Source organism: Pelobates fuscus, chromosome 12 (genome assembly GCF_036172605.1).
Source record: "Pelobates fuscus isolate aPelFus1 chromosome 12, aPelFus1.pri, whole genome shotgun sequence".
Lineage (NCBI taxonomy): Eukaryota > Metazoa > Chordata > Amphibia > Anura > Pelobatidae > Pelobates > Pelobates fuscus.
In genome coordinates, this window is record NC_086328.1 from 30,397,551 (window position 1) to 30,424,526 (window position 26,976).

General features: G+C 37.1%; 1 protein-coding gene across 4 annotated transcripts in view; it reads right to left on the minus strand.

Moving 5' to 3' along the window:
- The window catches only part of MAF (MAF bZIP transcription factor), a 329,438-nt gene extending 306,085 nt beyond the window's left edge, over positions 1-23,353 (minus strand). For 2 of the 4 annotated variants that reach the window (XM_063438076.1, XM_063438075.1), the window contains exons 1-2: positions 21,791-23,353; positions 2,448-2,508 (exon numbers count right to left, since the gene is read on the minus strand). In XM_063438076.1, the coding sequence (XP_063294146.1) occupies positions 2,475-2,508; positions 21,791-22,842 (1,086 nt within the window). In that variant the 5' untranslated portion in view covers positions 22,843-23,353 and the 3' untranslated portion in view covers positions 2,448-2,474. Of the gene's footprint in view, positions 1-2,447; positions 2,509-18,414; positions 20,244-21,784 lie in introns of those variants that run through there. The other 2 variants (XM_063438077.1, XM_063438078.1) reach the window with 2 other exon arrangements.
- Between the last annotated feature and the right edge of the window lie 3,623 nt (positions 23,354-26,976).

Consider the following 26,976-nt stretch of genomic DNA (forward strand, 5'->3'; position numbering starts at 1 on the left):
ATTCATATTAATCAAATGCACACAAATAAACCGTAAAATAGCTCCCAGATCACTAGGCCTCACGTTCTTGCCTTAATAAAAACAAACTCTATGAAGAAATTCCCCAAAGTCTCTAGATCCCATAAAATATACTGGTTTGTGACAAGAGGTTATGATTTGCTAAAAAACAGCAGTTTCCTGCAGTTGTCCATCCCTTCCCCAAACTCTCCCCCTGACCAGAGGTCTCTCCTGCCTCTCCCTTACCTGTCAATCATCTTTCAGTGATGAAATTTGATTTCTCTCTCTCTCCCTACAGTAACATTAGACAGAATATTTCCATAGGGGCTGGAGGAAACGCTCCTTACCAGAGATATGCTTTAACCCTTCTGTGTATTATTTTTTTATATTATTAGAATACGCCAGTGTATGTTATACTCTGTATTGAACTGAAAAATAAATGTTGTGCCCTATTTACACCTAAAGCAAAACAAAGCTAAACAGTTCTAAAGATTCACGTAGCAGGGATCTGTTATTTTCAAAGAATATTTTTTGGCCATAAGCCTAGGTTAAGATCTAAAGGAAGTGTATTATCCAGCCATAGAATGCAGTAACGCACTGATAGGGCTCCTCGATATGGTATGGTAGTAGCTTGGTTTATAGATGAAAGTGTTCAACGCAGTATCAAGCAGAACCTTGCTAAAGGTGTTGTGAAAGGGAAAGGTAGCAAAACTCCATAAAGACTTCTAGCACATTCTGAAATACAATGTGGTATATTTCAGGTATTTATTATAATACCTGCATTTTATACGCTTTACACCCTGTCACAATAACTCTAATTTAAATTTGCACTCCACACCAATAATGCCATGCAAGATATGCAAATGAGCACAAATGTGATGTTTATTTACATACTCTGCAAGGCATTCTGGGTGTGTTGCAGAAAGAGAAACATTCAGAACTGCATAGAGTTTCTATTAAGATATTGTTTCAAACAGAAAAACAATGCATATATACATTGTCACACGGCAACGAGGACCAGCGGCACTGCGGCCACGGTAACGAGGACCAGCGGCACTACGGCCACGGTAACGAGGACCAGCGGCACTACGGCCACGGTAACGAGGACCAGCGGCACAACGCCACGGTAACGAGGACTAGCGCCACGGTAATAGAGCTCAGTAAACAAAGTATATCCAGTAACAGTATGTTCATAATAATAGGGACATTGTGTTACAGGGCAAAAAATAAAATATATAACATATGTTGTGTAAAAAAGAAGAAACTGAATGAACAAAATGTCCTAATAACAGATCATTACATTATTGTTAATCTGCACAAAAATATTGAATGGCCAGAAGAATCCAAATGAATTTATCACATTGTAGCAAACTCAGAAACGTATACAAAATGAAGAAATCAAAACATAACCCACAACCAGAAACTAAGTATTTAATACAGAAAAATCTTACAAATGTTGTCGAATAATTTTTTCCATTGTTATTACTATACTATACTCACTGGTAAAAATGTCTAAAAAGTTTATCATGCCACATAGAAAGCACTGAATAATTCAAAAGAGGGTCTGATAATGTGGGATTAATGATTATTTCTCTGAAAAGTCGAATCTTACTCTTAGCAGTGCAGGTGAAACATTGACAGATTTCGATAAATCTGACTGCCGTTCTGGGGTCAAGAAGGAATTTTTTTCCATAGCTTGTTGCAAAATTGTGTTTCAAACTGGTTTTTTTTGCCTTCTTTTGGATCAACAGCAAAAAAACAAATGTGAAGAAGGCTGAACTTGATGGATGCAAGTCTCTTTTCAGCTATGTAACTATGTAACTATGTGACTCAATCCAAGTCGGGTTCTGTGTTTTAGACAAAATGAGAATTCTGCTAGATTTTCCCGAAGGAATCTTAAAAAGGCCACAGACAAAATACATAAACACTAGAACAACCAGTAAAGGATGCAATAAAAATAACATAATAAAAATAATGATAGAACTAGAATGGAAATGCCACCCAATAAACTTATTACAAAAATATTTGTAAAAACAAAAAAAAATTTAAATTACACATTTTTAACACGCAGTCCACAGTGGCAATGCCTAGAATTATGGCTTTGGTAGACTTTAAGTTCCATCATGTTTAATAAGGTTACAGTTACAATGTTGCTTAATTTTACTGAGCAAATTCTGGCAGACATGGCGTTAACTTCCAGAGTGGCATTTTATTCATATACCGGGACGTTACATTATATAAACAGATTGTGGATGTGCACTACTATTAAGGTTATCATCCAAGAAAAGTAAAAGAAAAATAGCCCTTCTTTGTATAAAGAACTCTCTTCCGCCCTATCCTCGATATACACTTTACAGCATTCAATAGCTATTTGTAGACATGCATGTAACTCCAAGCCCTTCTTAATTTATTTATTTTCAACAAGCGCAGAATGTAAAGCCAAGACGTACCTTTTGAACTTCAGGCATCAACGATTTTCACATCACGGATGTGGAGGATTCCCGAGTGTACCTGGGCAAGCAGATATATCAAAAGAAACAAGGGGTCATGAATATTCACTAATTTAATACAGAAAGATTTCACACTCACAGCACCTTAAATACACTGATAGGATCTTGTCTGCAATAATAAAACATTTATACAGCAGGGAGGCTGGAGTTTGTATAAAAAAAAAAATAACCAGTTTGGTGCTGTACAGCTTACAAGTACATGTGTGTGTACATATATATTTTATTTAAAAAAAAACTAATATATATATATATATATATATATATATATATATATATATAAAACATTTAAATTTAGAGGTACATTTACATAGACAAATAAGTACACAAAATTGCACACAAAAAAATCCCAGCTATGATTACAGAGCTGATCATTCCCCCCGCCCCCTCCCAAATTCAGTACTTTTGCCCAACATTAGCAATTTGCTTTTCAATTCACTGCAATTAATCGTTTAGTGAATAACCTGCTCTGTCTTTTTTTCGTGTTCAATAATAAAGTAAATTGAAAAAAAAATAAAAAATACAAACACAAAAGTTACTACTTAAATAACGTTCTAACTCTTTGTTCTGTTGCTGCTTAGACAAAAAAATACAACAACACATTAATACATTAAAAAAAATAAAGAGAATTCTAGTTATTTCATATAAACTGTAAATAATATATATATAATTAGGCAACAATATGCAATGTCAAACTGCTGTTGCTAAGGCCAGTAAGGTTTTGTCATGTATAAATAGGGGCATAATCTCTCGGCATGAAAATATAATTTTGCCTCTTTATAAATCAGTGGTAAGACCACACCTTGAATATGCTGTGCAATTTTGGGCACCTGTTCTAAAGAAGGATATGATGGCACTAGAAAAAGTGCAGAGACGGGCTACAAAATTGATAACAGAAATGGAGCATTTTAGTTACGAAGAAAGGTTCCCCTCAGAGGGGAAATGATAACATTATACAAGTATATTCGGGGCCACTACAAACCATTATCTGGAAATCTATTCATAAACAGGGCTACACATAGGACACATGGTCACACATTTAGGCTGGAAGAAAGGAGATTTCATCAAAGGCAAAGAAAAGTGTTTGTTTGTTTTTTACAGTAAGAGCAATAAGGATATGGAATTCTCTGAAGAGGTGGTTTTGTCAGAGTCACTACATGTGTTTAAACTGCAATTGGATAAATACTTGCAAAAACATAACATACAGGGATATAATTTCTAATTAGTGGGGTAATAGCTGTTTGATCCAAGGAGACATCTGACTGGTATTTTGGGGTCAAGAAGGATTTTTTTCCTAGTTTGTTGCAAAATTGGATATGCTTTAGACTGGGATTTTTGCCTTCTTTTGGATCAACAGCAAAAACATGTGAGGAAGGCTGAACTTGATGGATGCAAGTCTCTTTTCAGCTATGTAACTATATATATATACACACACACTTTTTTGTACACACTGCAATAGTCTTATTTTGAGTCTGTGTCACTTAATTTATTAATAATAATAATAATAATAATAGGGGCACTCCACACGAGAAAAACCTACATGCTGACTTTGAACAGTTAGCAAAATAAATTATTTGGCGCATCTTCTATTTAATCTAGAAAAGACGTTGTATCCAAAAGAAAAAGAAAAAAAAGAAAAAAATTCAATTCATTTACACAGTAAAAAAAATTTAAAATACAGGTCGGAAAGTTGTTCTGAATATTAGAGATATTTAGAAAAACAATCTTCAGTGAAATAAGGGTTCATGTATTCTCGAATACTAGGAAAGTATCTAAATACTAGGAATAGAATTTTGTCTTTTCCAGAAAAATCTGAATTTAAAAGAGGTGCTGAAATGGCGTACTGTACTTGTAATTACACCCTAAAATGATACAACCCAGGAAATGACAGATGAATACTTCATTTCAATATAAAAATATTAGTTTTGCAACGCATTTCTCAAAAATTTAAATAAATAATTCACACTATTAAGGAGAAAATCTAAATACCTTGCATATCCCGAAACTCAGAAACCCAGAAAGAGAGAGAGAGAGGGGGGAGCGGGGAATATGGAAAAAGGCTCAATCGCACCTTGTTGTAAGGGGGTTCAGATGATTCCTGTAAGCGATGCTTTGGAAAAAATGATACTTTGGGGCAGTATTAATAAAGTCCTATTGCACTTTGAAGAAATGACAAGAGTCCAACGTTAGAAGGATAATTTTACTGATAGTTATAGCATTTGTCTATGAAGTGAAAAGGCCTTTCACATTTTCAGGATCCTCTTGATTAGAAAACTATGGCAGGCCTTGTTTGGCTCATTAAATTAAAAAAGCCTGCCCCTCTGTTTATTGAGAGGGAAAGAAAATATATGGAAGTGTAACAAATGATATCTTGCTCTGTTTAAGGTGCCACTGTGAGATTTTGGAGCTGCAGATGTGCTGCAGTGTTACTTGTGAAGCACAAGATCAGTGCTGCCTTAAATGCTGATCTTGGCCCTGTGCCCGAGATCTGTTCAAGTAGATGACATTTTTAGACATTCGGTGTCATTTTCCTCAATATGACCTCTACTTTCATGCCAGGGATGAATTCATCCTGTTATTAATGCATTCAGTTTCAAGAGGGAGGAAAGAAAATGTTATTCAATTTTCACACCTGTGTGTGAGGGTATATTTTATATACATACATATACACACACACACAATATACAAAAGCGAAACTATACCGGGGAGCTTCCCAGCAGAGCATACAAAAGTACAGCCAGAAACACTCTCTCGGTTTTCCAAGTGTATTAAAAAATTATCACAATCTATACATCAACGTTTCGATCTTCCAGGGTAATTTTTGAATACACTTGGAAAACAGAGAGAGTGCTTCTGTCGTGTGTGTGTATGGATAGATAGATAGATAGATAGATAGATAGATAGAAAATACTGAAAAAAGGCTTGCACTCACGGTCTGTTTCTTTGATAAAACTTTCTTCTTTATTCCAAAGCTTGTTAAAACATAATCTTAGTCATCAACGTTTCAGCCATCTCTTGTGGCTTTCATCAGGATCAGTTCAGCACAAACTATATACACATACATACACACACGCATGTATATACAGACACACACACGTGAAAATCTACTAAAATGTATATGTGTATTATAAAATTATGTCTATTCTAAAAGGATTTTTTGATCATGTAATCAGATTGGATAATTTTGCATAGACTATGTATTCCATACGCAAATATACAAAAAAAAAAGAAAAGAAAAAAAGATTTTAAATATAACCAATGTGTAATAAAAAAATAAAAAATAAATAAATAAATAAAACAACACACAAACAAACTGAGGTTCATTCATGAAAAAAAAAAATAGTAAATTGAAAACCAAATAACAAAATGTCAGTTGTGCCGATTTGGGAGAAATTTTCAGTTCTGGCCTAAATTTTGAAATTCCATTCTAAAACCTCTGCAAGGGTATAGTGAATACACTCCTCAGTGTCTTGCATTGTGGATAATGCCAATTGTATTTCAGATCAGGCTATTTGTAGGCGAGAATCAGTCTGTCTACTTATGGGAACTAAATGAATTGAAAATAAGACTATGTATTTATTGATTTTTTTTTTTTTTTTTTTCCAAACAGCATTTAAAGGCAGGAGCAATCACCTGATAAGCTGAAATAAAAGAGGAGGCAATACATGAGGACTTAAATGCATGACACAATAGAGGAGTAGGACTGTATACAATGGGCGAGTTACAAAGAAAAAGGGAATTGGCATCCAATTTTCACTGGAGGATTTTGTAGTGGAGAAATACACAGCATTTTAATATCCTTGTTTATAAGAAGAAAAAAAAAATACACACACACATGATCCAATAAAAATCTGCTTTTGAACAGTCAGGCTAAGGGCCTTGGTTCTTCAAACAACTATGTGATGTGGTTAGATACTTATTTAGACCCATGGCTTGCTAAGTTTAACTTTAACCTAAAGGTCTCTGTTCCTATATTGCTAGTAACCTGAACTCCGGTGGAATATAGGCTTTCGATCTGTCCACTTGACAGCACACAAACCACCACTGATTTTCATCATCTTCCCAACTCTCCATCCAGGAACTACAGTGACAGCAAGATAGGGCTGTCCGTTATAGTATGATGTGATAGAACCGGTAGAATATCATACAAATGGAGGAAAAGGGTGGGCTGTGTTGAAAGATTTTAGATGACTTACTAATACTTTATCCAACTAAAATGTAACTTAGATCAATAACCATGTATCTTATTTACATAGATTTCTAAACACAACTTTTGTAGTTAAACAATATACATTATACTCTCAAACATACCAATAACGTGGAGTTCCTAGAATGGAGAGATTCAGGACCAAAATAGGGATGGTTGGCAGGTATGAAATAAGAATATGAACCTTATTTTTATCCTAATCAGAAAGTGGAGACATTGTCAGGATTAAGATATTAACCTTTTAGAACCTTACAGACGTACAGAGCTCCAGGACTGAGCTTATTACAGAATGGTTAAGAAGTCTGTAGTGACATATTCAGATGAAAACATTTTGAGAAAAAACTTATCACTAAACGACACAAGTTACAAAGCCTTGCAGACACCCTCCTAAAACGAACAGGGTTATTGACAAAAGTGTAAGCGGTTTGAGAATTCTGTGTGATTTTTTTTTTTTAGGTAAATTCCAGCTTTTACTCCAAAACGGTTAAAGTGAAAATAAAAATTTGACAAATGTTTCCCTTTTTGGTTGTAGTAGTCTAAAATTTTAAATTTACTTAAGATGAAAAAAAACATACTTTTTTCATTCCTGACAATCCTCACTTTAGTGACTAATCAGGACAATATTCTTTTATCCTGAAGCTTAGTCTGGAAACGTTCCAACCATGAAAATCTAAATGCCACGTTCTATCTTTACCCAAACATCACCTAGAGATGGTCCGTATATCAAGCACATTGACCAGATGTTCTGTTACTTCATACTGAAACAGTTTGGGGGAGTAATTTATTATCACATTTTGGACTGCTTACCACTAAAACAAATGGCATGTTTCAGTCAGCCCTTTCACAGCTCAATAGTGTTATTCAATAAAATGTCAAAATAAAAGAGTTTAAAATTTTAGCCCAAATTATCATAGCTGGCTTGGAGATTTTTTTCAGTCAGCTATTGTGGAAGAAATTTTAAAATTCACTTTGAATTTGCTACAAATCACACATTAGTGAGTAACCTTTTAAATCTCTAAACACATGTAATCAAAATGCCCTTTACTGTCCAGTCATTCGCAAGTTGCGGCCTACAGGTTATCGACCATAGAGCTGTACAATAGAGGGACACACAAAGCATCAAAAATATTACATGTAAATGTAGTGGTTTTGTTACGTAGACCCTTTTCAATTTGTGTCACAAATACAGGTGGTCTTCATTTAGCGACCTAGCTGTTTTACGACAGCTCGCACTTACGACCATTCTTAAGTGCGAGCCATAGCTTACTGACCAATTCGGTAAGTGATCAGTGTCTGTATAGGCATTGCCGTATGTGAGAAACAGCTATTGTTACCCTTTAGTCCGAATGCCCCTAGTTGCGGTCAATCAGAAAGCCACTATAGGCACATCCTAGTTAAGATTTTCAGTAATTAAAAGTCTTTCTGTTGAACATCATCACAACGAGCATAATGATGCTGAATGCAGAGAATGCTTCCCATAGAGGAGAAGTGGGATAATACTTCTCTGTGAGATAATTGCCACGCATGCACAGCAAGATTCCAGTACTACTCTACAAGAAGAATTTAATTGGCCAGAGATCATCTAAGAACAGTTATTGAGTAATATTGGGGACTTGGATAGTATGAAGAAATTATCCCTCAAATAACTAATATATACTTAACAAATGCAAATCTTTGTCAACATGTTTTTAATGTATACACTTGCAGTCTTTCAGTTTATGTTACGGTGTTGTCATACAAGGAGAGAGCATTTTGTGTATTTTTATTTATTTATTTATTCTTGGCAATCCACGTAGCTGCACAGAGTCCCCAGTAATATTGTGTGGAAATACAATGTTTGGATATAGAGATCTCTGGTAATTCACACCACTTTGCAGTAAATAAAGCATGAATACTCGTCTTCAATCTAAGAGGAATGCTTCTCCCTCAAACCACAGCATATTTTATGAATAAAATTAGATTAGCAGACCGCAGACATTAAAGCGTTTGTTTATGGGACACTCTACGGTACGCCCAATTTACATTAGTATGAGAAGCTCTGTCGACACAAGATGGCTGCTCTTCCTGTTTTAATTCTGTGTTCTAGAACTTTCACAACAATTGAAATACTGAAGGACACTGAGCTAGTTCCTAGTCTAGCACACAGCTAGGGTTCCACTTATACAGGAATAGCTAACAAGCTTGTGGTAACTTCAGTGTTAGCGGACTCATATTCCCATGATGCTCAGACAATTACACTGCTGGCAGAGCATCATGGGAAATGCAGTCTAGCCATCCCTAAAGCAAGTAGCTCAGTTTAAAAAAAAAAAAAAAAAAAAAAATGAAATATGAGATTTTTAACAGAAGCCCCACTTTTTTGTTTTTTTTTTGCCCTTAAACTATTTTAATACTATGCTGCACGTTTTAGAGCCAACCCTGCCAAATTTTATTTCTTAAATATCTTTGGTTTTCCCTTTAGGATGTCTCACTCTTTATATCCTCAGACAAAAATAAATAAATAAATACTATACTTTCTCCATCCGGCCTGATTCAGAGACTGCATTGCTGTCTGATCTAAGATACTTTATTGTATACTCAATCAGATTACAGGCCTTCAGGGGGAATGGAGCAGATAGGTAGCCAGAATAAGAGAAGACTACCTAACTTTCCCTATGCAAACACGCTTACACACACAAGAAGATGTTATTTCCTTGCAATGCTCCTCCGGAGACCCACAATTCCCCTACTGGGGCTACTCTATATCAGCCAGTTAATTAACAAGTCATCATACTCCTTTGCCTTAGATTTCACTAAGCAATTCCAGCCACAGGGATCTGAAACACATTGGGTGAGCAGAGAGACAGTAAAAGAAGACTGTGTTCAGATTACATGGGGGGGGGGGGGGGGGGAATCAGAGAACAGTTTTTCCTGCCTTTTTCTTTAAAATATAAGAATCACAGTTCTTCTCCAGAGGTAAAAATGTCACCAATGTATGGCACAGGAAACCAGAAACAGGCAACTGTACATCTTCAAGAAAATGTGAGAATAAAAAAAAAAGGAGAATTTTTTTTTTTTTAACATTAAAATGGGATAGTGTTGCAGTTATACGGCAGGGCAATGTAACGTAACAACGAAAAGGATTTTTAGTTCCTTTTGCTGCAGAGCACCTTATTTATCGGCTGTGATTGTGTTACCTTCTGCAGGAATATAGAGACTTGTTAGTTGTATCTAGCAGGAAGAGACACCGCAGAAACGCAATACGCTGCAGCCTTATTTCCAAACAAAATAAAATCAGCCACCGCACTAGCCCGTAGGCCGGAATCCTACTTTTTTTTCTCCCCCCATTACTGAAGCTGCATTATTGGGCGCCTGGTGCAAAATGTCACTGCGTACACAGCTGTATTATGTAACACACTGCAGAAATTTAAACCCCCGAGATACTGCTGGCAGTCTCGCACATGTCATAATATATAATGCCGATGTCATCAGCAGCGGTTTAAATACGGGGAGCCCCAGTTGTGGACGCAGATACATTGCCGGCAGACTGAAATAAATTAAAGATAAGCGAAAAAAAATTCTATGAATAGGCCATAAAATTACAGACGGTCAGTGTCAACATTTCTCTCTGGCAACAGAAGTGCCTAAATGCTCCTAATCACCGGCAAGTGGAATTAGAAACTAAAATAACTGTGCAGATGATGTAAACCAATTAACCAATAAATATTAGGATACCTGCAACTAAGCACAGCTCTGTGAGATGGAGAAGGATCGAAAACCAATGCTAGGTTAAGGACTGACGGTAGCAAGCAGCATATGAGGAGGTAATCATGTGAGCTACAGAGTTGGCAGGCTGCTGTCCAGGTCATTAATTTGTGCAACAACGTTTTTAAAATACAACAGTAGTATATGTACAGCGCTGCGGAATTTGTTGGTGCTATATAAACAATAATAATGTTACGTTTATTACTTTTTGTGATCAAGGGTGTCTCACTAAACATAGGTTTTAAAAATGCATTTCAGTTTTGTTGGATTTAACGTTCGTCAGTGGTCATGATATAAATAGTTGAGGATTAAAAAAAAAAAAAAAAAAAACCCAAGTAGAAGGGCAGTCCTTTTTTAGCTCAAACCTATGACCCACTTGCCTTTTCAGGTGTTACACATTTCTAAGTGCAGTAGGTGTATAACAGAGCTCCACAGCAATAAAACTTACAGAAATGTGTAGGCATCACAGGGCTCTGCAGAGGCAAAACTCACTACAATTTCCTATATTTATCAGTATCAGAAAACCTGCACAGGTATAAAATGTTGGTGTGTCGGTAAGACAATTCCCACGCACCCCAAAGGAATCTTGCCCTATCAGTGACCTCTCGTTATGTCACAATTTGGCTCTCAAATCTCACTAGGAGTCCTTAGTATTGGTTCACTGATAACATATTAAAGAGAGCTTTAGCTCATCATATAAAATGTTAAATGCTACGAGATGTTATCTGGGACTTGTGAACTCACAGAGATCAGGTGTTACTCATTCTATAGCTGGTTTCTTTGTGGCCTACACGGAATTCATGAGACTTTGCCAACCCAAATGGTGCTTTGCTCTTCAACATTTAAGAATTAAAAATTCTCCTTGAAAAAATTTTTTTTCACAATTATTTTCGTTGTACGAGACGTGAAATAGAAGCAACTGGACTGGGCTGCCCCCTATTACACACACACACACACACACACATACAAAGACTCATTACACGAACGATGCAGGGTTTTCTGCAAAATCGGTGAAGCAAGGTCAACAATGAGAAAGTATTCATTGCCCACACCTAGACAAAAGGTATCAATTGAAGAATGTTGGGACCCGATATTGCAACAATAAAGTTGTGCGTTAATATTTTGAGACTTAGTACAGGAACAAACTGTGCTGATCTTTAAACAAGCTCTGCAAAAAAAAAAAAAATAGACTGAACTCCCCCACTCAGAACGCGCAGGAAAAAAAAAAAATTAAAAAAAAAGTGTCAAATCTTGTAAATAAAAGTAGAACTGGGTCATTCAGTTTCACAGTACCTTAATTATTCTACAGCGATTACCAACTTCATAACTTCCTGCCAATCTATATACATGATCACTATATATATACACACACATACATACATCCACACACACACACATACATACATCCACACAAACACAAACACAATAAAATATGGTAGTTTAGTATTAGAGATTTGTATTTTGTAACTAAAAAGAAACCATTTATGAGGAGTTAAAAGACATATGCAAATACACACACACACACATACACACACATCTACACATATACATACACATCTATGTCTACATTTGTGATTTCTGTGGTTAGAGCAAGTCTTTTGGGTTGACTGGTGTGCAGATTTTTGGTTTAACGTTATATTGACTATATATATATATATATACACACACACACACACACACACACACACACAAATACCTAGAGATACTTGTGTGTATGTGTCAGAGTGATCATCAGAAGAAGTTTCACTTTGTTAGTGTATTAATTTTCACTAAACAGGCCATAAAGACCCAAACATAATAAACGGAGAGGGAGATTAAACGATTATATAGACTGAATGAGAAATAATAGCCTTTTGATCCCAATCCCAACATCCTTTACAGCTGAAGAGAAAATGAACACACAAAAAAAAAAAATCCACCCTGGCAGCTCAGAGGGTTAAAAAAAATATATATAAAAAAAATAAAAATACAAGAAGACATCTTTCTAAAATCATAAAGTGAAAGTCTCGAGATGAGTAATTATCAAGAAACATATGTGCTCTTTAGTGTGTGACAGAATGACCTTGCCGGGCCTACTAAAACTGCCAGTCTGACAGAGGGGATATAATCTACGGAAAGCACGTTGAATTTTTAAATAGGAAAACACCTTTTAAACCTGATGAAAATCTCATTATGCGTTAAATTCCGCCTGCGTTGAGCGCGCTGTAAATCACGTTGCCACCTCCCTGTCCCAACAACAGATATTGCCCTCCTTAATACCTCGACTTGCTACCTTAGCAAGAAGAGCAAATTTACCCAGAAGCCTTCTCCCTCGCTGGCACTAGCAGCAGTACCTGCAGGGGAAATCGGAGAGGGTTACACAAACCTGCAGCCACAGCTACACAGGAAATGTGATGTGCTGATTAAAATTAGCTTATCTCCTATGCAGTCCCTGGTCTGTGCATGGCAATCTCACTGTCAGAATTAAAACACATTCTCCTCCAATTCCTAGGGTTAAAATGCAATGACTGTGTTAAATAAAGAAAGGGGGGTGGGGGAAATGATAAAATAAGAATCAAAAATTTTTTCTCCTTTAAACTCCTCGCAGAAGACTGCGTGAAATTAACTCAACACAGCAGACTATAACCGATACATCGTCAGTGATTTGCTACAAAATAAACAGATTAACACATTTGTAAAATCCTAGCTACCTATTGCAATAGTTTGTTTTTGTGGGGGATATTTGAAGATGCAAGCGAAAACTAAAAATGATATACATTTTGTATGACCCATGTAGATATATATTTTTTTTTTTTTTTAATAGTTTATGAAAGAGTATTGGTTTGCAATTTCTGTTTAGTTTTTCTTTTTCTTCTCTAAGAATAATTAACTCTCGCACTGCCCACTGTTCGAGCTAGAGATTAAATCGGAAAAGTATAAAAAATAAAAAATAAAAAAAAAGTTAAATCTGTTTTTTATGGATAGGGCTAATTTGGGGGCTTAGGCTTATATAATTATATGTATAAATCTGCGAATCAGAGCAAAACAATTCCAACAACAATTATGTATGCTTATGTGACACACGCATTTAGTTGACATTTAGCTAAAATATGGTGCAGTGAAAATTCACAAAATATATATACAAATATAAACCCCCCCCCCCCCCCCAAGAAATGCCAACTGTTGCACATTTACATAAATATTTTCTCTGCACACCTCAACATCTTTAAATATGAGTTGGGGGGGGGGGGGGGGGATACTTTCAATTTTGCGAGGAGCCTAGAAAGTGATTCTATTATAGACACCCTAATTGTGATCTTGTGTTTACCACAAAATAGTTGCTCACACATAACAAGAACAATTAGTCTTTCCAGTGATGAAGACATTTAAGACTCTTTGATCTGTTGCAGACATCAAGTGATATATATGTGATTTTATATATATATATATATATATATATATATAGTATTATATGTAGATACGTTTTTGAACCGTCATAAAACTTTTTAGTTCAATTAAATAAAATAAAAAAATAAAATAAAAAATAAAAGTACCCAGAGCAAGTCAGTAAATATTCTTTCAATTACGGGTTGTGGCTGAAATAAAACAAAAATCTCTGGGTTGGCTGGAAACATTTTGCACAATAAAGATTTTTTTTTTTAAATATGATGTTGGGCTGACTGAGCATCATGGGATATGTAGTTTGTAAGGGTCTGCAGTGCAGAAGTAAGCCGACACCGACACTGGATGATGCAACAACAAGTAGTCCCCATTTGCTTATGAAACTATTTTTCCCTGTTCCTCTTAACCAGTCATGCATTCTACAACAGGCTTAGCCGAGACAGACTGTACAATAAAACAGACAGTGCCACCAATATGTCATTGACCAGATATCTTTAAGGTGGAGTTCCCTCTGATCCACTACACACAATTTAAATGATGAAAAGCAAAATCTATCCTCCAGTCCACTGCATTTTGAAATATTTAATGGTTAAAAAATAATTACAGCTATTAAACAACAATGGCCTTACAAATTAAACTATGGCAATAAAAATAATGCAAATGAGTGTATTTCTAATGCTATGAACAACTCGCAAAAATAAATAAAGTAGTATATTTCACGCTAGGATACATTATTCCATCGCCAGGAAAAAAAATAATAATAATAATAATAATAATATTGCTTTATTTAGATTCAATTGATCCACTGGTCTCACGTATCAATCAATGCAATCAATCAATATATTTTCCAGGAGACTTACTGGTCCTTTTCACTCACTCTAATTATTGTCTTGCTGCCGATAAAAAAATATTTTCTTCGTAATACATCTAAGAGTAAACAACTGAAAAGTGAATTATTACAGTATTTATAAAAGCGCCAATAAATATCCCACTTGGCAAACTATCGGATTGGCTGGGATGAAATAGTTAAAAAAAAAATTAAAAAAATACGTTCTCCAGGGTTGAGCAAGAATAGAAAAAAAAATGAAATAAAAATGCTAAACTATTTTTTCCGTGAAAAAAAAAAATGAAATAAATAAAAATACTTCAGAGCAGCTGCACGATGTTAAAAAAAATGTCTAATTCTACTTCTCTTTCTCATTCATTCTTCACCAGCAATTCTCCCCCCACCCTGTAAAAAAAAAAAAAAAAAATATATAGATATATATTTTCCTGACAACTCTGGCTGAACTCCAGTTTTCTAAACAGGTGTTGCTTACACGGAGTTAAAATTAACAGCTTTAAGGTTGATTTAAAAAACAAAACAAACAAACAAAAAATGTATTTCCTTCCAGATCACCGTGTTTAGAGGATAGCAATCTGTGGCATTTGAAAAGATGATTCTAATGTACCCTATACATAATTTACCAGTTCAGTCCAGGAAGTATAAACTGCATCTGATACTGTATTTCTGTTCAAGGATATATTTCTCAAGCATCATGAATGATCCTATATCTATGACCATCTACACTGCAGACAGTTTTTGTGGTAAGCAGCAGCAGTTCTGTTGGAATGTCTGGAATTGCTTTCACGTATAAAGCCAATGAAATGACTTTTCCTCTAGTGCAATTCATTAGTGTAGGACCGTATTCAGTGAATATATCTGTATTTTTCATTAATTTCCTTTTTTTTGCAAATTTTGAAGCCAACACACTTCGTTCTGGGCCTTATATATGGTTTTAAATTTTTTAAAAAAAATATGTATAAAAATCATCTAATGCTTAAAAAGTTGATTAACGAGTACATTCATACTGCCGTAACAGTTTTGCATGCAGGTATGGTCTGTGCAGTTACAGAACCTCTTTGCTGCTTTCTTCATCATTACTAAGATTTGACCTATGACATAAAACAAAAAATAAAAAAAATAAAAAAGTGTCACAGAGACAATATAGTTTGTGATAATTGGAAAAATGATTGCTAAAAGATTAGGCTACCTTTTAGGAAGTGAGGCCTACCTGACTTTGAGATGCATTCGCAGATTAGGTCTGGATAAAGATTATGCATCCTTATTACCATATTAAAAAAGTCTTTGAAAAAGCTGTGATCAAATTGGACTTTGCTCGTCTTACAAACCTCAGGTAATGTGGGACACGTTACGGCTATGCATTAGCATGACTGTTACCATATTAAAAGTCAGATCAATGAATAGGACGCATTAATGATAATAATTACTATGAAATGTAAGACATCTTACATTCAAAAAATTATTCATAAGCATCCACAAAACAAAAACAACAAACCCGCCAAACAAAAATACCAGGAAGACCGACACAAAGTCGCTTTGACTTTTCTTCAACTAAATCTTTTAGATGGGGAGAGACAGGCCAAGCTGGACCTTCCTCCAGTCACTCAAAGGGTTAAAGATCAGAATTTCTCAGCTAATTATTTTTGCAGATTAACACGTTTTCCTTCAGACCCTTCGCAAACTCATTTAGAGGTTATTTAATGTTACGTCGGGTCGCATGGCTCTGCGATGGAACCTGCAGTACTTGCATAATGGAACCCCAAATAGAATATTCAAATTACTCAGTTTCAATTCTATAGCATGGTTATTGGATATGAATTGAGCAAGACATCTATAAAGCGAAATGATCTGTCTCTCTCACATATACATATCTATCTGTGTGTGTTTTACACACACACACACACACACACACACTTTACATTTCAAAACCTTAAGACAAAATGTGCCTACATCTGGCAGAGTAATGAGATCCCTTCTATTTGACAAAAGAGAGAAACAATATTTAAAAAAAAAAAAAAACTATAATAAAAAATACAAATTAAAAACATAAACAACTCCCGAGGCAGGATTGAAATATTGAAAAATCATTATATTTTGCATTATGAATGTCTCAATACTGGGCAGATTATAGTATATGAAACCCATGTTAGAAGGCAGATGTTTACGCTATATTTTATATCTCCCCCCCCCTCCTCTCTAGAATGGTTACATGACAGTTATGGTGTAAGGTAGAAGGCAGGAAAGAGAGTGTTTTAATTAAGCTGTATCTAAGGCTGGTATGAGCAGTCACTGACAGATTTCCTGGCTTCCACAGTCTGACTGTACTATTATCCCTGTACTTTAAAGTTTGTATTGGAGAGATGATAAGATTTGTGTATACAAATTAACCCCTTCCTCACTGGAAGGAGTCTTACCTGCAAAGCAAGCACACCAGACAACAGAAAAGGCTTCAATGCGTATGAAGTATAGTATAACAGATTGGCTGTGATTATTATATTATTACAGATGGGCTCCCTCCTAAATTAGACCTCCTCACCCTTGGACTATAGATTAGCAGTTTAAATGATCTGGAATACAAATTTGCAACCTTTGTTCAAACAATGGTCTAAAGGTAGAGGTCAAATGTCAGAGGTTGATGGTCCCAACTTTGATCATTGGTCAACTAAAACTGCCATCCTTCCTACTGAACAGCAGTGATATAATGATAAATATTACTACTGATTGGCGCTCAAAAATGTTCCACGAAATGAATATAAAAACACACATTTAAAACCACTAACTTCCTCAGCCATAAAGACACCTTTTCCCTTCAATCTACAGAACCATCTTCTACAGACAAGAATTGATTTTTTTTTTAAATCTATCTTCTCATCTTTCTGGGGGCTAATTTGTAGTTTTCCAGTGACTGCTATCCTGTAGAATAAAATTATATATAAGGGTAGATATATATATATGAAAAGATACAAAACAGGATAAAGGGCGATTATCTTTGCAGAGCGAAGGGTAAAACCGGCAAAAAGATTCTTTATGTCAATCGATTGATTTGTAATCATAACAGCAATTATAGTCTCAATTATAAGGATTCCATAGAAACTAAAAGTCACAGATTGAACTGTCACCAGCAGAAGTGTCTGTCCACATCCCTGACACGTTCCTCGCTACATTACACACCTGTTTGTTAGAGGTGTTCTGTTAGAGTTGATCATTTCTGGACCTCATTAAGCAGAAAGATGTAAAGATGTGTACATTTTAACAGTTGGTGTAAACTTAATTAGGAAGACCTTGTCCCAAAGGAAAATAAATTTGGTTCATTAGGTCTGTTTAAATATACCAAATGAAAATACCGACCCCACTATAGAAGGGCTCCACAGAATGAGTATGGGAGCAAAAAATGCATACGTAAATAAATAAACTGGATGCTTTAAAAAGTAATACATATCTCCTATACAATACCAAATCTCAAAATTAAATCGCTAGTAGAAAACACTTTCTAATTCTACAGGTTTGTTCCTACTACCCCCCCCCCCCCCCACACACCTCCCACAAATCAATCAGCGCAGACAATAAAATCGCCATCAACATACGCCACACATGTTTTTATACAGAATCAAAAACTGCAGTTTATTATTGTAGATTATTTTTTCTGTAGATATAACCATAGAAGTGAAATGGAACGAAGCACAGAAAAAAAAAAAAAAAAAAAATATATATATATATATATATATATATATATATATAAACAAACACCTATCACACTTTTCGTTAGTAACTCAAAATATAAAACAATTTTGCACAGCAAAATATGGAGAGAAACAATTTTTTTAAGAAAAAAAACAAAAAAAACAGACATGAATCTAAAATAATTATTACGGTAAGTTTACGATCCATTTGTAAATGACATGATATCAGTCCCTGATAAAAGTTTATATTTCCTGGTTATTGCCTTTAAGATTGTAGAATTTGTGACATTACAGAAAATCCAGTTCTGAACCACAATAAATCTGTTAAAAAAAATTAAAATAAAAAAAAAACTGCATTTTTTTTTAAACTGTCCAGTAATGCCATACATTTTTTTTTAAAATTTTGTTTGTTTATAACTGCATAAATTTTGTATTAGCGTTCTAAACAGTTTTGCATTCTGTTATATGCTTGCAGGTTATATCTTAGTGCAATTCAGTCCCAAATACTTCAATTTCAAGAAAAAAACAAAAAAACAACAAAAAAAACAAAACATTTTTGAATGTAAAATACCCCTTAGATATAGAGGCACCACTTCCCCGTTAATACTTTGGTTTTTCAAATACAGTCAGTGGTGAAGTATAAGATTTTACACATACCCAACTTCTATTTGCAATCTACCCTTTAAAAAAAAAAAAAAAAAAAAAAAAAAAATCCAGTCCCCTTGAAATTTGCAACCCCCTTCAAACATCACAACAGTAAACAATTTAGTGCATCAGTTATTAAAATATTCTACATCTAAAACAGACCTAACTTGTTCCAATTTATCTAGAACATTCCTTTATCTGTAGCATACATTTATAACTGGGCCAACAGATTTATAATAATAAAAAAAGAGACATGAATTAAATTAAACTACAAACCCAGAGCATTCCACATTTGACAGCGACCAAACGCAAAAGGGAGAATATTTGTTTTAAAAATAAACAATTTCTTATAGACTGCATCACAGCTCACAGCATATTTTAGTCCCAATACAAGAAACATTTAAAAGAGACGTATTTCAACGTACTTTTTTTGTTTGTTTGTTTGTTTGTTTGTGTTTGCCACATTGTATAACAAAAAAAGTCAATTTCTGCCAACTTTTGGAGCAGATACCCTCAGTGCATTTTTTCATATTTTTTAGTTTACTGAAGTCTGAAGTTTTGCATATTTCAAAAATCTGTTGTTGTTTTTTTTTTTTTTTTTTTTAGGGGTATGGGGTATTTGTTTTCCCTCTAGCAGATGCAATCTTTACATTTTGGGGAGGATCAAGGTTCCACTTTTTTGTTTTCAACTCAAAAAAGTGGTGAGGCATTGAAAATAAAATAAAATAGAATAATAAAAAAAAAACATAAAAGAAAAAATATATATGAATATCATGCCATTAATCTTCAGAAGTCCATTTCCAAGCAAAACATGAAAAAGGAAAAAAATAAAATAAAAAAAATAATAATTATACCTTACATGTCCAGCATGCAGGCTATCTTAATAATATAGTCTCTTTTCCATAAAGTCTTTTGACAGATACAGTTCGTTGTTGCCAAGACACAAATAGCAAGCATAATGCATATGAGATGAAGATGGGATTTTAATGGCAGGCCAGTCTCATTCATTTGGGCCAAAGCGTCACATGAAACTTTGAAGTTTGATGCTCGATTTACTTTGGCAGGTTGCTCTACGTCTCCTCAATTTTAGGACAGCAACTCTCAAAAATGATGAATTCAGCGAGATAGTCTAAAAATTCACATTTTTTTTTTATTGCAAGCTCATATGAAGAACTCGGGATGGCAAAAATTCTCTCTTTTTTTCGCTCTTTTTGACACAGCAAGCTCAAAAAACTCATGACCTTAAAAACAAAACAAAACAAAAATAAATATAAAGTGGATGGCATATCTCAAAGAGCAATCTTCATATGAGTGCTAACTGGGAATATAGATTTAATGCAAGACAAGCCCAAGAACAATGATGGCGAGAGGAGATCGATGAAGGAAAGATGTTTTTTTATGCAAACTCCCCCAAATTCTGCTAGTTTACAATACAATCAGGTTTGTAGGTAACTACAAACACCCCCGAAACTTACTGAGGGCTGTTGATATGCAAAAAAGACACCCCCCTAATTCTCTACATACATACATACATTATCCCCCACCCTCAATAAAAATATGAAACCTCAGGAGTCAGAAAATTAAGAAGAAAGGAATGCACAAGAACCCATACATACAGCATAGAGAGGGAAAGGGGTTAATACTACACAAAACATACAAAGCAGAACACGTTAGAAGAGGTAAAATAATGGTGGTGTTAACAAGCAATGGTTTGGGGCAGAATTATAAAAGTTTGGTTTGCTTTTCACAAGGAAAGTGACATTTTGAAACCATATGTAAGTAGGGAAGGGGGGTGGGGGGAGGTGCTAAATGACAGCAGGATCACAAATAATGTTCTAATGTTCTCTTATACAGTAGATTTTGTCTATGCCACGAATAAAGCATAGAACAGCAAGACATTTTAATAGGTAGTAGAATTGAGTTCTGCAAGGATTTTGTTCCCTAATCTAAAAGTATGTGAGAAGAGGTTCTCACTTGTTTGACCCCAACCTATTAGAAGGTACAGAGGTGACACTAGAAGGAGGTAGCTATGCATTCGCAGTCACTGTCACAGTGTGTTTCACAGCTATAGACAAAAGAAAAGATTTGCCAACTAACTAGAAATGGAGGGGCGAGCTTGTTAGGTAAAGACTGGGCAAAAGTTTTCATCCTGTTAAATAGGAGAGGACAGAGGAGCATCATTGGGGCTGACAGGGATACTGACTTCGCTGCATTAAACTGGGACTTTCACTTTGTACAGCAAGTGATACAAAGTACATTGCTGTCCACCATCATGGCACTTACTGCACCCCTAATGGACAGGTGGATGCAATAAGGTCTAACTACCTATTGTTCCTGTAACATTTTGTTATTGTCTCATTTGGTAAATCCCCCTCTTATTGTAAAGCGCTGCGGAATAAGCTGGCGCTGTATAAATAATAACCAATATTATTATTATTATTATTTTTATTATTATTATTAATAGCTAAGCTCTAACCCGAAGGTCAGTTTGGAAAGGTCAATGTGTCAGTGTAAGCAGCGTTTAAAATAGGGAAATGGAAAGGAAGAGGAAAAGAAGGGGAAGAGGAAAAGACAGGGAAAGTAAAGTATAGACAAGATAAGGGGACCATATTGGGAAAGGGAGGACAATGAAGACAAGGGAAGGAAAGTTGAGTTTGTGAAATAATGTTTGAAATTCTTCTCGTTGTTATGAATGGGCCATGGAGTGAGAAGGACATGGGGGACAGGTGCCATGCACTCACACACACAGAGTGCCCCCCACCCACCCAGCTCAGGGTGAGACACTCACATGAAATACTCCGGGGAGGAGGAGGGGTTGTCGCTGTTGGAGGAGCCGTTTTCTCGGAAGCCGGATCCCAGCAGCTTCTCGTACTTCTCCTTGTAGGCGTCCCTCTCCCGGAGCAGCCTGGATATCTCCTGCTTGAGGTGCTCCACCTGCTGCAGCAGCTGGTTCTTCTCGGACTCCAGGACGTGCCTCTGCTGGACCCTCTTGAAGCGGCAGGACTGGGCATAGCCCCGGTTCTTCAGGGTCCTCCTCTTCTGCTTGAGCCGGATCACCTCCTCCTTGCTGACCCCCCGCAGCTGCCGGTTCAGCTCCCTCACCGACATGGTCACCAGCTGCTCGTCCGAGAACCGGTCATCAAAGTGCAGGTGGTGGTGGTGATGGTGGTGGTGGTGCTGGAGACCCCCGACCACCGAGGAGGACGGAGAGCTGCCACCACCTCCACCACCCCCTCCCGCGGACTGCACTCCTCCAGGGTGCCCGGGGTGGTGGTGGTTATGGTGGTGGTGGTGGGGCGCCCCGCTCTGGGCTGCCGCCGCTGCGATCACCGCAGACACCACTGCGGCTGCCTGGGACCCCATGTCTTCTCCAGGGATGGCCCCCCCGGACGAGGAGTACTGCTGGCCCCTGAAGCCCTCATAGCCCTGGAGCTGCTGCGGCTGCTGGTGCGGGTGGTGGGGCGGCTGCTGCTGGGGGTTACTGCTGATCAGAGCCTCCACCGCGTCCTCCGGGCTGAAGCCCAGCGCCTCCGGGTTGATCTGCTGGGGATAGGCGGTCATCCAGTAGTAGTCTTCCAGGTGGCTCTTCTGGTCGCTGCCGGAGCCCGGGCTGGGAGCCGAGAAGCTGGGGGACGGGGGAACCGAGCTGCAGGGCGTGCTCATCGGGGTGGAGGAGAGAGACCCCCCGGCGATCAGGCGGCCGCACTGGCTGATGATGCGGTCGGTCTCCACCGGCTCCTTCTTCACCTCAAACTTCATCAGATCGAAGTCATTAACATATTCCATGGCCAGGGGACTGGTGGGCAGGTCGGAGCTGCTCATGGCCAGCTCGGAGGCCATCCTTCTGCTGCTCACAGCCCTCCACAGGGGTGGCAGAGGGGGCACCAGGCTGCTCTGACCTGGCACTGGGTCTGGGTGAGCCACTTTGGCTGATGTTTAATTTGAAAAAAAAAAATTGTCCAAAATTTTAAAAATAATGAATGGGAAAAAATAAATAAAAATAATGAACAGGTCCAGCCCTTCCCTAGGGCAATGGCATGGTTTCTTGCAGCAAATCCTGCATGGGAGGGAGGAAAAAAGTCTGGATTCTTTCTTAGAATTCTGGGTTTCTGAGCGTTCTATGAAGAAGAAGTCGTCTGAAAGACTTTTGATGCTTTAACACTTCATTCTCAGGCTGGGCTGAAGTTTGCAGGAGGTAATGCAGAGTCTCCTTTCCTTTCACTCTTGGCTCTCCCCACCCCACCCCCTTTACCATCCAAAAATGATAATAATGATGATGATGATATTGGCTGTACAGGGGGAGAGAGAGAGAGAGAGACAAGCACCCACTGCCAGGCAGATAGGATTTTTAAAGGATCATTCAGCAGAGCCCTTTAAAAGCCAGGCTGAGTTTTATAGCCCCTTTGACGTCACGTTCCAAATGGCAAATGGACTGGGGACAGCCGACCAATGGGAGCCCGCATCCCAGGCCTCATTAGCATAATAGTATATAAACTTTAAGGGAGGAGGGTAGTGGGGGCTTGCTGAGAGAGCTGTCAATCACCGGGCGATCAGCTGACTGTCAGCTGGGAACTAAGGTGGTTAACTCCTTGTATCCTGGTGGTACCCTGAAGGACAAGGCAGGAGGAGAGGGCTGGGATGGGTGGTGGTGATGGTGGGGGGTGCTGGGGGATTGTACGATTGGAGTGCATGTGTAGGGTACCTATTGCATGCTTTGCTTGTACAGGGAAATAGAGGGCTAAAACTGATCTGGGAGCACAGGGGTTAATGCTAAAGTTCCCCAAAGGACTCGGCATGGCATTTTGGGGTAAGGGGTGTTAACTGATCTGTGGGGTCCAAATAGAATATTGCATGGTTCTCTTTACTTTGGTTTTATTTTTACAAAGTCCAGCAAGAGTTGTACACCAGGATTTGGCAGCAGAAGTGTTAATAACACCGTCTCAGTGCATTACAATGCTTCCTGTGTGTGGAGAGGGTCCTGGCACCAGGTGGGTTAACAGGCACCGTTTAACCCCTTCATCACCGGCAGGACTTGCACCCAGTCCCAGCCTAGGGTTGTTCACCCTGCACTTTGTGTCTCGTGTGCTAGAATGTGCCTCATTATTGGAGCAGACTCCATCAAGGGTCCGCTCCGGACGCGTCAGGCGGAAGACTGCAAGCTCTTCAGACAAGATACTCTCATTAATCGCCACGATATAGCTCGAGCGGTTGTTCGGGTCGGTTTGGAGACCTTACGGATTGCTGGGATTCACTTTACTGTACAGTGACTTCACGCTGCACAGATGGCTACACTGCAAAGCGCCTGCGTCTTTAAATGCTTCAGGTCAACTTGCACGGCATGTTATAGCATGTTAACGAGTAATATTGGGATATGGGATTTTTATTATATTTTTTTTTATATGAATGGGATATAGAAAAAAAAAAAGAAAGAAGAACTTTTATTTTATGTATAATTTGGAATATTTGGTGTTTTGTTCATTTAAACATCTGGATTATACACACACACACACATTTATACAGTGTGTGTGTGTATGTATGTATACATTATTTATTTATTTTGTAATATCCGTTTATGCCATGTCTCCTTACTGTTGCAGTGAGTGTATTTAGTTATTATTTACTTGTTATCCATATGTATCCATAAAGGCCTGACTTCGAGCAGATTATTCAGTATTTGGAATTTCTGGATGTAAACCATGTGTAATATATATATACACGCAGCATGCTGTCCCATCTATACATTATGTACAGGTGTTTGCAAAGCCACCTGGAACGTTTCCAGTCCATTTGCAGTACGGTGAAGGTTTTTTTTTTTTGTAGGAGTGTTGTTTATGTAGAATAATTCTGGGATAAAGTTCTAAAAGTGATGCAGTCACCATGGAAACCAATGCAATGCCCCCTGCTAATTGCTCCACTTAGCAGAACTTTGGCCCAGGGTTGCTCCCTCTTGGTTACCCATAGACTAACCGATAGCAAGGTTAATCCAGTCTAGGAGGTGCAATGGATCCTGGACTCCTGACGACCTCTCTGTACAGTTAGACAGTGTAATTTGATCACTGCAGGCTGGGACTCCCTGCCCTTTGCACTTTCACATTTAAGTTAACTATTTTGTACTTGATTGTGACAAGCAGAGAGAGGCAAGTCCCAGGCATTTACAGAGGCACCAGTTACTCCTTACAAGATTGGATTGCTAGGGTTATGCTATATTTATTTTTATTAATTTTTTTAAATAAACTTTTTTTCTAATGCAGTCGTCTTAAGGATGTGTACCAGACACTTTGAGTCCCCCATCCCAAAAAAATGTTTTGTCCCCCCTCTTATTTGTTTCAAACCTCACTACATGTGAGGTTTATAACTGCTTTATGATTTAAGCAATTACACCTAATACAAATTTAATGAAATCAACAAGATGTATGTTTTAAATTATGTTTTTGTTTATTTTATTTTTTTTTGGGGGGGGGGAGGGGTGAAAGAAACAGGGGTAAGTAAATTATGTTTATAGTGTCTGTGTACACTACAATACTAGATTTGTTAAAGTGCTTTTGAGTAGTACATTTGCATGCCCCTAAGAGGTAACCAGAAGAGCTAACAATTTAATATTCACAAAGGGGCATGTTTTGACCAAATCAAAATATATCCAGATATTCTCTAAATCAGTTATTGTATGACAGTCATCTATAGCTTTTTCGCTGTTACATCTCCCGTGCTGGCAACATTCACAATTTTCCGCCTTTTAGCATGAACATGAAGCATTATGGGGCTTGTAGTTTCTCCTTGGCTGGAGAGCTGGCTACTGATTATTGCAGATAAAGTGGCTGTCCAATTATTCCAGAGGATCATCCCTAATGCCATTAACCAATCTGATGCCAGACATCATCGACAATTACAATGTACTGTCTCTTTTGCTAATAAATAATGTCACTGCACTGGGATCTATTGATTATATAGAGGCCTGGCGCACGTGACAGGCCATGATTTATATTAATTCAATTTAAAGCACTGTGGTAACAATTGTTTTGCTTAATATTCATTGCTAAGTCACATTGCATAGGGTTATTTGGCTCTTACGAAAAGTCCATCATTTATTTTGAGGAAAAATACAGCAAGCGTCTATTCTCAGAGGTACAAAATGTATATTCTATATAATTATTGGCAAAATAAAAATTCTTGACAGGACCTTCTCTCTGCTTTTTTTTTTTTTTTTTTTTTTAAACTCAGCTAAACTTGATCGCATTTTATATATTTGCGTTGATGCTTTAATGTACAAGGTTTCAAGGGAAACAAAAAGGAAATATATTGCTTGTTTAAAACTCCACAGTGCCACCTATTGGCAGCCCTCTAATTCAGTTGCTCTGTTTCCACACTCTAAAAAGAGGGCCTGAATTCAGTCTCTCCACAGTTTGGAGTGCCGTGTTCTCCTTTTTCAATGGCGCTTGCATATAGAAGCGATGCAGTACAAACAAATCGCAGAGACGATGAGCAAGAATAGCGATAAATGCTGCCACCGAATTTGATCTCACTAAAAATCAAATAGCCGAATCAGTTAATCCATTTTAAAGTATTTAAAACAGGTGCAGATATTATCAGGAGGGAATAGCTTGAATTCAGGGACCAAAAAGCTAAAATTATTCCCCTTAACTTGCACAGTGTAATAATTAATCACCTGATTTTTAATAGAAACTTTTTTTTTCTTAATAGAATTTCATCTTGATTATTCTAGAACTGAACACAATTTTAGTCCAGATTGTCTTAACAAGGATACATTTATTCATCAAGATAGTTTACACCTTTGCATGGCAAAGGCATGCTACAGGTAATTCACATTGTTAAAAGGACACCAGTCACCAAAACAACTTTAGCTTAATGAAGCAGTTTTGGTATATAGGTCATGCCCCTCTAGTCTCACTGCTCAATTATCTTCCTTTTAAGGGAGTCAAATCACTTTGTTTATGCAGCCCTAGTCACACTTCCTGC